We start from the raw sequence: 13,948 nt of genomic DNA on the forward strand, positions 1-13,948 counted from the left end.
TCTTCCAGTAATAGCTCATGGCCGAGCTTTGCCTGAGCCTGCTACTATTTCTCGTGCAAAGCCAAATGGAGACTCATGGGATATTCTTGTTCAATGGATTGGTCGGGCCCCTGCTGAAGCTACATGGGAATCACTGGAGTCATTCAAGGAGCGCTACCCAGATTTTCAGCTTGAGGACAAGCTGTTTTCCCAGGAGGGCGGAAGTGTTGTGAACTTCTTCTTTGGCAAGAAATTCCAGCGTAGGCAAAAGAAGTCCACGCCTAACGTGGCTCAGGGTTAGCTTCTATTTTTGGAGTCGGTTTCCTTTAGAAATAATATTAGAATTTGAGTTGGTTTTGGAGTTTGTTAGGCCGGCTATTATATAAAACACGGCAGTCATTGTAAAAGGTTAAGGAAGAAGTAGAGGATCAATCTCAGAGCCTCCAGCGTGAGGGCGAGATTCCATCTACCTCAACCTACATCATTATCAATAAAGCCAGCAATTTAGCCATAACAGTTCCGGTCTTGACGCCACCATGTCCAAGGGTCATGGCTCCTGAATCTGCCAGCAGGTGATTCTGAAAGTGATTCACCGGTTATCAAAACACGTCAGTGATTTGGGAGTGATTCTCTGCATTCATAAGCAAAACAATGAGAATGACATGAATCAACTGCAGCAGCAAGAATGACCACCAGTTGAAAGCGGTATAGAGACAGAAAAGGCGGCTAATTCCAGCTCGGCTGCATAAGCATAAAGGAAGAAAAAGACTTGTCATCAAACATTTGGTATCAGTTTATTTTACTGGATATTAAGAGCTCATTCCTCTAATTGTCTGAACCAAGTATTGCTTGGAGCATCGTGCGATCCAGTTTACCCTCCTAATCACAAGTGCATGATTATATATTTGCATGGCATTGATTTTACTTGTTTCTTTGCAAACTGGAGAAGACTACCACTGTGATTCGCACCTGAGAACATGAAAGACTTAGCTATCAGAAGATAACTGCTCCTCCTCAAGCTCCATTTTAGATATCAAGCATTCCCTCTCGAAAATCAGGAATTCCTAACAAATATTGAAAAAAATGTTAATACACCACAAAAAAAGAAACTAAGCACGTGCTGAACGAATAAACCAAAGGTCACAAAAACAAACCTGTAACTGTTGCTGGCTGAACAAATGCAGCATTCCAGATTCGGACGAACCAACCAACTCAATAAGTTTATCACAATCATCTAGAGAATTACCTGCGGCGGAGAGTGAGATACATGCCTGCAAAGTTTAAGCAAGCAAGCTTGATTTATCTACTACTAAAGAAGCACAATAGAAGCCATTGATTCTTAGTGAAATGCAGTAGCTTGTCGAATTGATCCCCTCAATCACCTGCATGGATCGGAGAATCGTTTCAGGTAGGCAACATCTTCGACACAGCCCTCGAATTATGTATGCAGCAGTGCTTTCCACAGAGCCATTCCCATCAGAGTACCAAGCATCAAGCCGTGAAATTGCCATCGAAACTCCAGGTTGAAATCGACTGAGTTCACCTGCCATAACAGATCATTTACAACCGCTGCGCGAAATATTTCCAATCATGGTCCCACTTCTTTAGTGAAGATACCTTTAAAGCCAGCTGCCATGATTGCAGCAAGAAGGCCTCCATCACTGGCTTCATGAAGCCCATATCCATCACCTTCTGCTGCTAGGCAGCGAAGAGCAACTTCAATACAGCAAGGGTCTCTAGATGAGACCTGCACGTCTACCTGTTCAATGAGTTATATTTTCAGAACTAGAATTACTGGAAGCTGAAAGTCAAAGTTGTCCTCGAACAGTTATTATTGTGCACTACAGCTATTTAGATGGACTGACAAGCAACAAACTAGGCTTCACTTATTTACGCTGGAAGCACAAAATCTAGAGGGAAAGGACCCAACCTTCAACTGGCGATGCAGCACATCTTCTTCATTGGCAGTTGAATATAGTGCGCTAGTCAAAGCTGTGCATGATGTTGCATCTGGCAACATGCATTCTCCAGAAGGTAGGCAGAGCATTGCACATGCATGCAACTCAAGGAAAATAGGCTGTGAGGGTTCAAATGGACTGCTCTCGACAGCATCCAACCATGGTCTTTCATCCTCTGATTGCAACAGACAAGATCATCAAAAACAGGGAAAATGAAGTTGAATGCTTACATATACTATCATAAATTTTGCAGCCCAAGAAATATATTTTCACACTGATGCACCATATAATACAACCATTTATAAACTTACTCTTTAATAACAAGAATGCCAATTCCAGTGTTTCTTTTGCTGCAGCAACAGCTTGATCATTTTCCTCTGCTGAAAGCATGTCAGGAGAAACAGCAGCATTCTGCATCTCAACTTTAAGCCAGTTCCGATAAGTCGCGTCAAGGGAGTAATATTCATGCTGTTCAACCAAACAAAAGAGTATTTGATCAAGACTCACACATATACATAGAAATAAAAATAAAAATATTTGGCATAAAGATCAAGATGGAAAATAGAATCTTACCCAATCTTCAAACTCCTGTAGGTTATCAGATACCTCCTGATCTTCCGGAGAAATCAAATTTTCCTTTTGCTTTAATGGTTCAGCTAGGATGGCAAGCAACTTGTGCGGCCCTGCTGGGAGTTCAGGGACTCTCCTCATTGATATCAGGGAAAACTCTCTGAATAGTGTATTGCTGATGGATAAAGAAATCAAACATAAGTTCAATGACAACAAAGTTTTAGAAAATAAAGTGAAACTATTTTACATATACATTTGCAAAAATAAACATAGAGATAGCATGGAAAAGATAAGATTTCAAGTTTCCCTTGCACAAAGGCAAATTAGAATCAATTACCTATGCATCAATGCCCGAATCAGAAGCTTCCCAGTGATCATTTGAAAGTCTGGAATCGAGGGTGGTGGTGTGAAGCAAAGCCACTGAATAACCATTGCCTTTTGAAGTGACTGCAAGTGATGTTGATGTGCAACATCAGAGAAATCCTCATCATACTTGCTGGGTTTTGTTTGTCGAGATCTGGAAAGCACCCTGCATTGAACTTTAAAAAATAATTAAAACATATCTACGATAATGATAAAAAGTATAAGGCTTGGTAAATTTCATTGCAACATATATCCCCAGGATCAACAAACCTCTCAATGATCTCTTCGAAGCTAGCTTTGGATGCATCTCCAGATGAGAATGGCAGATACTCCACAGCAGAGAGGAAGAGCTTGTACATAGTATGCAAACTGTTGTCAGAAAAAAAAATGTGAGCTTGTAAAATGATTTCGTTGAAAATTGCTGAAATCATACATCAAATGCTGCCTGTTTGACTTCTCCACAACCAGCAAAAAAAAGATTGAACAACCGAAAATAATACTCACATAACATGTGTCTGCATGATTATGTCTGACAATGAACAAACAAAAGTAATAAAGATATACACCGATACTAAACTGCAGACATTAGCCAGATAAACATATGACAACAATACCTGCTATTTAACCTTAATTCCATCATTTCCACGAACAAATTAATGCAAAGATCACGTTGAAGCTGAGAAGCGTATACTCCAACCAACTCCTCTTGATCCTCTGAGAACAAATACCTCACATACCTGAAGTCAATTTTGCTGTTACGATGATGAATTAAACACGAAGAGAAGGTATACACAACATTAGGACTATTGGAGAACGTAAGATTCAACAAAAATAAAATGAAAAGGCTCAGTTTAATCTTTAGATAAGACAACAGTAGAGGTAAAGGATTAAGCCCTTGATAGATCTGTTGGAAAATTCATCCTACTTTAAACTCTATCTTATGAAATTATTATGTTATACTATCACCAAACACAACTGAAATTTGAAATCATCAAATCAACCAAATGGATATGAAGGACCAGCAATATGACTTGATTATACCCAAGAAGTTAGAAAACAATGTGCCTCACACAACGCCAAGATTAGTACTTCATCAATAATACTTACAAGTTGATGATGAGATCACCGACAGTAACCAGCTTTTCCTCCAACTCGTCTTCAATTTCATCACTGAAAATGTATCTCAGAACAAGAACAACATGTGCCCCGAAACGTATCATCTCTGGGTCATCAAGGGGCCTAAAAAAGGCAGAGGTTATTTAAAAATGATGCAATAAACAGATTAAGTATTTCAGGTCATCACAAAGACCCTACCTTGCAGTATTTTGGTCCTCTTCAGCAGGGGACAACCATGACCATAGAAGGTCAAGAAGATGAGCTATATCTCCACTCATGAGATTCATCTGCAATTAGATAATGGTTTATCAGTTTTAATTAGAGGGCTCTTTCAGTGAAATATGGTTTCCTAAAGCTACTGAGATAGAAAAGAATTACAACCTACAAATTTCAAAGAGGTAAAAGAGGTAACAAATACATTCAAATGGTTGGAACCACATATGTGCAGATGTTTTTAATAGAAGACCTAGATAAATGTAGGACAAAATGTGGCATCTTATCAGACCAGCACATCATAATTAACCCAATTCAAATGCTGACATGTGGAATAATTTGTCAGGTTCAATTCAGTAAATTCTATTAGACAAGCTTATATACAATGCATGATGCACAAGAGCATAGGTAGTTTCCATCCTTGGAAATAAATATTACCTCAATTTGTCGATGCTGCTCCCGGCATGCTCGAGACACATTTTCATGAACAAAGTCACTGTATCACATAAGCAATCAATAATTATAAGTAGGTAAATACGGATAGGCACGAGCGATCAATAATATATAAGTAGGTAAACACGGATAGGGAGTGCTAAATAATTTTTTTAATACCTTGAGTGGAGGTTCTGCAGAAGAGCAGTGATATTACGAGGTTGTTGATCAAGAACATGGTATGGCCAACTTTCTGGACCAACTGAATTTTGGGCTCCATTCATATCATCATCGAGCTGTCTTCCATCTGGTCTACTGGTTTGGTACTGAGATAATACTAGATCCACTTGAACATCCAGCCAGGATCTAGCCATTGCCCAACAAGCTGACTAGGAAAGAGAATAAAAAAAATGCATCACAGACCAGCAGTCAAAGAAAAGGATAACATTAAATCAAGAACATACCTCCCAGTCCATACAGATTGGCAACACACGCTTTAAATTACTGCACTGTAAAGCGTATACAGCCATCTCATAACAGCCACCATCTTGCTCAGCAATTTTCTGAAATAATACCATCAATTCTGAGTGAGTGTGGAAAAGCAGCAAATTTAAAGAATGAAGCATACCAGTTGTTTAACATGCACAGCGCTACATTAAAAATAATAGAAAGCATACTCTGGAAGATGAATAGGGTTCAGTAGTTCACCTCTGAAGCACAATATGATGCCCATTTCCAAAGACGCCACTGCCGTCCAATGCCACTTTCCAACTCAATGGCTTGTAGTGTTCTGGACTTTCCATTCCTGAGCAATGCATCCAGGGATGGAAACATATCAATGCCACCAAAAGGACAAAGAGTGGCAGCTCTCCATGCCTGAAAATATACTCAAGAGTCAAGGCATCACAAAAATAAGTAGAGATGACATATAATAAGAATATCATAGTCTACACTGACTGATCGACCTGGCCAGCAGAACGGCACAACTCAGATGCCTCTTCTAATCTTCCTGCTCTTAAAAGAGTCCATATATCTTCTAGAAGCAATTCATCTTGCTTCTGCGTGTAGACCCAAAAAAAAAAGCAAATTACTGTAACTAGACCTGAGACGCTAAAAAAAGGATTTCAGAAAATAAGCAATGTTTTCTATGTAGTGTCATTAGGCTAATGTTTTTGCTTTAGTTCAGTAAGGCGAGATCAACCAGGGATATCCAAAGACAGGTTTTGCTAAAACAAGGAAAGAATGGCGCTAGAAAGGTCAAATGAAACCAACCATAATGCACATTTCCACTATTAGCATAAAAGATTATATGCAGCATGAAACATTGGCACCTCTGTGAGAGGGATCTTCACACTGCATTTGGAATAGGTGGTAATAGCCTACCTTATCATCAGGAAGAAGTTGGGCTCCTTCACGAGTTGGAGCATCAAAGTCCACATGCTTCACTATAGTAGAATCATTATTGTTTCTTTTGAGGTACCTCTGTGTACGGTGCCAAACACCAGAACTTGGTAGATATGAACCAACATGAGACCCTCTCACCTATATGAGTGTATGACATCAATAAGCAAAACCATTAACAGATGCCATCTTATCAATTTGCTCATGAATAGAAATTGAACATCTAATGGCTAATACCAAAACACTCCTAATGGTAGAGAAATAATTTAATTAAGAAGGGTAGGGCAAATCATTACGAAAGAACCATGGATATATGATAGTTACATTGTATCTCGAATTCTCAATACTTAAATTCTAACACTATACAAGGCTTCATGCAGTAAATATAGAGTGCTACTCATTTCACTTTCTATGATATATATTAGTAAGATGTTCCTCCATTCTATGTCAATCATATGTAACTACAGAATGCCACAAGATACAGAACACGAAATGGATGATATTGAAGTCATTTTTGCAACAACAAAAAAAAAACATGGTACTCTTGCCTTCTTCTCCAAATCAAGAGCTTCAGAAGCAAGACCTTCAAGCCAAAGTACGATCCGCAGACACAGTTGCGCTGTAAGATCTACTGCAACAAAGCGGCAAGCCTCCTGATGGGATGTAGTTGGTGGCTGTTTAAATATACCACAAAAAATAATTTTAGGTGGACAACATCCGAGGACAAAAAATCCAAAGGAAAAAGGACTAGAATCCTTGGTAACTATAACTTTATATGCACCGTACCACAAAAAGCTCTTCAGAAAGATCCTCATTTCCTGTTATGAAGTATATGAAAGTTTTCAAGAGGATACAATAAGTGGTTAATCAAAAAGTATTCATTTATAGTCTATGAAACTGCAAACAAAAATGATACATTTAAGTATCCACATCAAAACTATTACCTTTGCCATAGAGGCACCAAAGAAGTGACCAGGAAGCAGCTTCATCCAGTAAAAGTTGTGCCTTTTGCTGCATAAGTTTATCTTCCACCACCCGAAGCTTTCCAGTGGCAGCGGATCTGAAATTTGAAAGCATTACACAGATATTTCAAAGGTAGTATCTAAGCTATAATACAGGCATCCAATCATCCCTTGACAATAGCAGCCTCGTTCTTTAGTTGGAATTAAAAAAAAAAGGAAAAGAGCTGCATTCATTCAGTGAGAGGCTATTCAACTTAGTTGTGAAGAAATGAATGGCAAAAGTTTGCATGGGAGGAACATGGTAAAAGCTATGCTCAAAAGTAGGAGGTCAGCAATAGTGGTATCTCTTGCCAACTCATGACCAGAGATACAAAGCACCTGAAGCTGAGGCATATATCAGTACCATGCACAAATAGCATGATGGTCTATAAATCTTTATGTGATATGGTTACCCATAAAGAGCCAACTGAAAAATAAAAAAAGAAAGGCTATACCACATCGACAGCAAGTGAAATGGTTTTCCAACCACTTTTCCTTCATGTTCCCAACTCAAAATTAAGAAAGCTTGAGCTGATTGACTTTCATGTAAATTTTCATGATGTGATCTCTAACTATTAAATGCAAACAAAAATAAAAGAAACATGTATCGTACATCCTGTTTTCTTTTCCTTGAATCTTTTAATTTTAGCACATGAAAAAATATCTGTTAATTTCTTCTTAACCATAATGGGTTTAAATGGCACAATACATGATATTTTTTTGAATCTTCATCGTCAAGATTCAACACTAAAGTACGTGGAGAAATGTAACAGTTAAATTTTAAAAGGCAAAGAGTCACTTCTACGAGTTTGGGAGAAGTAAAATACTAAAACATAACAGATGATAGTATGTTTGCAATGACAACCTGATCGAGTCGGAAGCATTTCGACACGTCCTCTCGAACTGTAGAATTACATCTGGAAAGGGCATCAAACCTGCAACAAAAAAGAAAACACGAGCACAATTAAGTAATTGTAAATAAAATCAGGAATGAACTGGAAACTTGAAAGGAAGTAAAGGCGGTTACTTTATGTCATACAAATCAAGAATGCAGCTAAAACCTACAAATGTGCTAGATTCAGGTTGCCAATCCCCGCAAACATAAGGATGCAGGCAGCAGGTTCTATTAATCATCTCGTAAACAACAGGTAATTGCATAAGATGTGCTACAATGGTCAAGACAAAGGGAGAAAAATGGGGATGGAATTTGCAACCACCCAGTAATAAGGTAATATTTTGTGCTACTTGAAATATATGTGCAATTATATTCTAATTAATTATTAATTGGCCAAAGTCAAATGAACTAAAAAGGGAAAACAATAGCATGGATCAGAAAGCACATCGGTTGACAATTAAATTAAAACAGTAACTAAATAAAGATTTAGAAATGAAAACATTATTTGACATAGGAGTCATCCTAAAAAACAAAAACAATAGCCCATGCCATAGTAGCTGCTACTACAAGCAGCGCACTAACCTTGGATCGCAGAATCAAGGAGAGATGCAAACATTGTAAAAGATGTTTCTCCTTCATGTGGCACATACATATCATCTTCCATCTTGACTGGTTTAAGCGTCTGCCTCGCCGCCTGCCTCCCCGAACTGTAAGCTGCGTCTGAGGCAGAACCACCATCTAGCGATGCCCGTCTTTTGGCTGAACTGAACATTCTCGATCCATCCAAGCCTTCAAGGTTGGAATAATCCTGAGCCTCCTGCTTGATGTCTTCAAGGAGTAAACCAGCATTAGGCCGCCTCGGGATGCTGCCTCCATCATATAACAGCCTTGCTTCAGAGGATTTGGAGAGTGAGCTCCCCAGCAGCGGCGAGACATTTGAAGAAGACATCCTCTTTCTGTAAATTGCAAAGGAAATGAACATGATTAGCTGGTGTAGCAACCACTCCCAGTAAAAGTACAATTACCCCCCACATCTCATACATAAGTCATAACTCTCTGGTGGTGTTTGAGCTATACAAAGTATTTGGGCCATACATAAAGGGGGGGGAATAGATAAAGCCCTCTCCTGTACTAGAATAAATTTAGTTCTTCTGCACCGATGATTCAAAGGGAAAACCATCTTCCACATTGTGAACTTGAAAGCACAAAGGGTGGGCAGGTGGGTGGGTGTCATCTGTGCTCTCCCAATTTACACAAAGCCTCAGTTGCGCGCTGCTGTCACCAAGTAACTAGTTGGGTTTCCCCTACGCACCAATTTTGCTTTCTAACTAGGAACCAAAATGCTGAGGCTAGTATGCTCTCACGAACCACGGCCAAAGGATGTTCCGAAATGCAGACGAGTATTAAAGTAAGACGCTTTGCAACCGGTGAAACCTCGGAAGCTCCAATCGGCGAGCGCGGCCCCCAGAGCACACGTACACAAACAACACCCGCAGAAATCAACCAGTATCACATCCCGCCTCGCCCGTCCATTCGAACCCGAATCGTCGCCGACCGCACCCGCGCCGACTACTCGGCAAAGCCCGCCGGAATCGCGGCACTGGAAGCGCGAATGGAGGTGGAGGAGGAGGAGCGGGGGGAGAGGGGGAGGGAAAGCGCCCGACCTGTAGCGGCGGTACTCCTCGCGGCGACCGGAGGACTCTGGGTCGAAGTAGCCCGGCAGGGGCGGCGGGCGGGACGAGGGCGGCGACGGCGAGGGGTCCACCTCCATGGACGCGGCTGCCGCGCGGGTCGGGCGGCGGGTTCGGCTAGGGTTTTGGCCCCCTCCCTCCCTCGCCGGAAGTCGGTGTGGCTGCGCGCCGCGAGAGCTCGCTCGAACGATTTTGTTTCTCCCCACAAAAGAGAAGGGGGAAAAAAGCTAATTGCACGAGTGGGCCGGTTTGCGTTGGTCTTTTATGGGCTGGGCCTCTTCATGCGTGCGTACAGGCCTGGTTCGGTGAGCGGCCCGCGATCCGATCTTCCGAGTGCGTGTGAGCCGGGGGGGTCTATTTATTTATATTTATGGCTTTAGGCGATTTTGGTCGATTCAATCGCAGAAATAAGTGCCCCTTCGAAACGACCCGGGTTTTCGAAAGAAGAACCCGAATCCCTGTATCGTCGTGATAGTCCTTGGATCAGTAGCTATCACATACAGAACTAATTTTAAGTAGTAAATCAGTTCATACTCACTTAAAACAGGTTCAAACATGGATTTAATTATTACAAGATTCATAGGATCTGCAGTACAAATTTATTACAAGCCCATTGGGCTAAATGGAACAAACAGAACTTCAACTCCACATGCAGCACTTGAGCATAGCACGGGCTTCTAAGTCTTCAATCGTACCATCCGTCATTGTTGGTGTCGAACTCCTGATCGGATCCTGCATCTTGCCAAACTATCCCCAAGGACGGAATAGGTTCACGTCACCATCCTTATGCAAACTTTAAGTGGATGCAAAAGTATAAAAAGTAGCCAAGGATAGGCTGAGGTTTCCTATGCAAGCACAAGTATATATATACATATATATATATACACACATATCCATAATCATGTCTCTCACCCATCTCAGGTCGGTGTATGAACTCCCTCTCCCTGCACCTCATCTGATTCCATAGGGGAAAGTGGACTAGAGAGAGGTAGAAAGCTGGGTTTACTACTCTAAATGAAGTAACAGAAGTGTAGAAAATGTACATGACCGAGTACGCGGCTATACGTATAGATTTCACCCTGAAGGGGTTGTACACCTGTACCCACTCGCCACAAATCCAGCCAGGAGTGAGCTGACTATCTCCGAGGCACCGGCCTACCGAAGTACTCCGAAGAGCAAGACTAAGCGCTACGGCACCATCCTGTCCCCCCAGGTTGGGATGCAACCTCCTCGTGGTTGGGGCGCCCTGCAATTGTGTGGCTCTCCCCCTGCCATCCGAAGTTCCACCAAGCGCCCATGCTCCTCCCGCATCGGGCCTCCCTCGCAATACCCTACTCCTGACAGGTCTCGTGACGCGCATAGCTAGCTCGGACCGGATCCACCATCACAGTGGGTAAGTGGCGTGCACGAAAAGTCCTACAAATCACAGATACCACATATGTCCATAAGAAGCCGGGGCAAGCACTCCTCGCAGTCCTCCGCAGTGGTCCACCAAAGGCACCCATAACAGGTATCGCCCCTCCTTCTCTTCCCGCACCCGCCACAGGTGCTCCCCAGAATGTGTCCAATACACATTCCTGGCCAGTAGCTTGCCCCCGCTAAAAGCCCTATCTCTGGCTCCTCACAAAGTGGGTTTTAAGCATGCAAGACTATCAAATTATGGAATTCTCATACCCAATCACTCTCATAGTAGCCAAAGCATTCAAGAATCCATCAAGGAGTCATAGGGTACAAGGAATAGGATAAGTAAGTAGGCCGTGCAGGCTTATATCACATACACACAAGTAGAGCACTAGCATTTCTAGCAAGCAATGCCTAAATAGGAATTCAAATCATAGATGGGCGTGAACCTGGGTGCTCCCTCGTATAACTCCTGAAACTCCTGGTAGTCCTGGTCGTCGATCTTCTCTTCAGCAGCAGGATCTATTCGTAATTACGGATTACTATAGGGGCCAAAGTGCAAAAATGCACAAAACTACCCAAATAAGATCCAACTCACAACAAAACCTACTCTAACGCGTAGAGTATGGCTGGAAAAATAGCTCGAGGCTCGCGAGCCGGCTCGAGCTGGGTGCGGCTCGGCTCGGCTCGAAGAGGCTCGCGAGCCTGAACGAGCCCGAGCCGAGCCCAATTATCTGGCTCGGCAAAATAGCGAGTCGAGCCGAGCCAGCTCGCTGCGGCTCGCGAGCGGCTCGCGAGCTGGGCCAACCACCGGCCGAGAGGCCCAAGCGGCAAGCGCCCAGCGGCCCAGCAGCGGCCCATCGCGTTAGCCTGTTAGTCTGTTAGGGACTTAGGTTTCCATCGCACACCTCCACTCCTGCTCTCTGCCTCCATCGCCGCCTGCCCCCTGCATCCACCACCCGCTTGCTCCAGGCAAAGGGGCCGCCGCCGTCAGCGCTCTGGTTCCTCCCAATTTGCGAGTTCTTGGAGGTGGGCGCCCGCGTAGCTCCTTTATAATATTGAGTGGTGCTTTGGTAGGATTTTTTATGTAGACCAAAGTGGATTTGAGATAGAGGAAGTTCGAGCTGAGTTAGAAAAGTTGTATAAAGAGTGTGAGTTGCAGCATAGAGAGAAAAAAAGCTGCTCAAAGCAAGTCCAATGCATCCTCATCCTTGACGATTGATAGATCGTGCGGTTTGCCTTCTGCTTCATGTGAATTTCAGTCATATTTATCATCTACTGAAGCGAACCCATCAAAGAGTGAGCTTCTCATCTATTTGGATGAGCTGAATGTGAATTTAGAAGACAAAGAGTTTGATGTGCTGAACTGGTGGAAGGTTAATTCACATAGATTTCCGGTGGTGTCGAAAATGGCAAAGAAGTTCTTAACTGTTCCGGCAACCTCTGTGTCTTCAGAGTCTACTTTTAGCACTGGGGGTAGAACTCTAGATGACTATCGTAGTTCTCTAAGCCCTTCTACGGTGGAGGCATTGATATGCGCATCTAGCTGGATTCGAGGTGCACATGATGGAACCCGTAGATATGTGGTATGTTATTCTTTAACTATTTGTTCTAGTTGGTTTATTTTTTTTGTTTGACTTTAATTACTCTTTCTATTTTCAGGAAGAAGATGAGGAGGATGACATCGAGAATATTTCATTTCCAAAAAGCTTTGTAGAGAGTAACTAGTAAGATGTGATTTTCATCTGTTATTACAATAGTGTTACGAAATACTAATATTCTATTATTCTGAAATTTTTATGTCTATTCTCTATTGCATGTTTTCTAGGCTGGAGAGTGGAGACATCAGGACATGGAGCTGGACTTCGCTGTTGCTTGCTGGATGGTGCCTGGGCGCCTGGCTGCCTGCTTTTGTGGAATGCTTGGAGCTGGACTTGGTTGTTGCTTGCTGGATGGTACCTGGCTACCTGCTTTTGTGGAATGCTTTTCCAGTAGAATGCTTTTGTGGGTTGTGGCTGCTGCCTCGAAATGTGTTGCCTCTAAAGTTTTTATCTGTAGATGAGTAGATAAATGTTTAGTTCATTAGTTGTTTTTTATCTTGCGGTCTTGCCGGTGTACTGAAGTATAAACTATATGCAAAGACTATGTCTGCATGAATATGCTACAGCAGTGCATCGGCTCGCGAGCCGGCTCGAGCCTGCTCGCGAGCCTTGAACGAGCCGAGCCGAGCCGACTTTCCCAGCTCGCAAAATGACCGAGCCGAGCTTGGCTCGGCTCGCTAACCCACCGAGCCACACCGAGCCGAGCCGAGCCGGGCTCGGCTCGGCTCGGCTCGGCTCGTTTCCAGCCCTAGCGTAGAGCATGATTTTAGAAGAATTATGAAATTAGATTCATCTCGCGATTTACAACCCATCCGTCCGAAAAATTGTGTATATAAATTTTATTTAATACTTCTAAATAGCAAGATTTTCTTTTCTAAAGATTTTGACAAAAAAAATCACGTGTGGAAATAAAAACAAGAGACGCGTCACGTCTCTCTCGGGCGACTGATGTCCATGATCATCATCTACCTCCGTTGATCCGACGATAAACCTTGCGAGAGGCGTCGTCTTCACGTTGGAGTCTCCAAACCAAAATTCGCACGTGCAACTTTGAGGCCGTGTGACCGCATTGTTTACCGTGTCCATATCCATCATCATTTATAAAACTAATAAGAGCAAGATTAATAATACAGCCAACATTTTAGTTGTAAGGATCTTTGCAACCTAGCACTCAGCCCACTCGTACATGTTAGCTCTTCACCATTAACATATGGTCTATTTGTCTCTTTCACAAAAAAATTTTATTTGTGTTAAAGCCGGTTATAAGTTTACAATTTGCTTCTCTTCCCTCTCTCCTCCACCTCAGCAATCAGTCTAGTTATAGCGT

At 42.5% G+C, this 13,948-nt stretch overlaps 1 protein-coding gene and 1 long non-coding RNA gene across 4 annotated transcripts; one reads left to right on the top strand and one right to left on the bottom strand.

Annotated features, from left to right (window-relative positions):
- Window positions 1–286: 286 nt before the first annotated feature.
- Window positions 287–9,820, bottom strand: LOC120685346 (nuclear pore complex protein NUP107-like). 3 transcript variants are annotated; one of them, XM_039967200.1, is made up of 25 exons: window positions 9,593–9,820; window positions 8,511–8,884; window positions 7,899–7,968; window positions 6,977–7,092; window positions 6,819–6,850; window positions 6,586–6,706; window positions 6,015–6,175; window positions 5,597–5,689; window positions 5,340–5,507; window positions 5,096–5,194; window positions 4,812–5,020; window positions 4,584–4,695; window positions 4,185–4,273; window positions 3,978–4,109; window positions 3,485–3,607; window positions 3,141–3,239; window positions 2,845–3,036; window positions 2,511–2,682; window positions 2,249–2,405; window positions 1,910–2,112; window positions 1,597–1,738; window positions 1,362–1,522; window positions 1,134–1,250; window positions 949–1,043; window positions 287–610 (listed from the first exon to the last, which is right to left on the bottom strand). In XM_039967200.1, exons 1-24 carry the CDS (start codon window positions 9,697–9,699, stop codon window positions 966–968), a joined length of 3,327 nt encoding a protein of 1,108 aa, XP_039823134.1. In that variant the 5' UTR covers window positions 9,700–9,820; the 3' UTR covers window positions 287–610; window positions 949–965. The 3 variants fall into 3 exon arrangements, with proteins under 3 accessions (XP_039823134.1, XP_039823135.1, XP_039823133.1); XM_039967201.1 differs by having other exon boundaries at window positions 4,638–4,695; window positions 6,015–6,173; window positions 6,581–6,706; XM_039967199.1 differs by having other exon boundaries at window positions 6,015–6,173; window positions 6,581–6,706.
- A 2,690-nt stretch (window positions 9,821–12,510) lies between these two features.
- LOC120684649 lies at window positions 12,511–12,980 on the top strand. Its single transcript, XR_005679397.1, has 3 exons — window positions 12,511–12,606; window positions 12,683–12,747; window positions 12,849–12,980. It is a non-coding gene; the product is annotated as an uncharacterized LOC120684649 (long non-coding RNA).
- Window positions 12,981–13,948: the final 968 nt, after the last annotated feature.

This window comes from Panicum virgatum, chromosome 8N (genome assembly GCF_016808335.1).
Source record: "Panicum virgatum strain AP13 chromosome 8N, P.virgatum_v5, whole genome shotgun sequence".
NCBI classification, from domain to species: Eukaryota; Viridiplantae; Streptophyta; class Magnoliopsida; order Poales; family Poaceae; genus Panicum; species Panicum virgatum.

What these genes read in the sequence shown, in the direction of transcription:
- LOC120685346 (XM_039967199.1), bottom strand. Translation starts at nt 9,699, where the DNA reads ATGGAGGTGGACCCCTCGCCGTCGCCGCCCTCGTCCCGCCCGCCGCCC. An exon ending in AACTTCTTCCTGATGATAAG is followed by an intron (nt 5,690 to 6,014) that starts GTAGGCTATTAC and finishes GTCTACACGCAG; the next exon opens with AAGCAAGATGAATTGCTTCT. An exon ending in GCTCTTGTGCATCATGCATT is followed by an intron (nt 4,274 to 4,583) that starts GTATATAAGCTT and finishes ATCTAATTGCAG; the next exon opens with ATGAATCTCATGAGTGGAGA.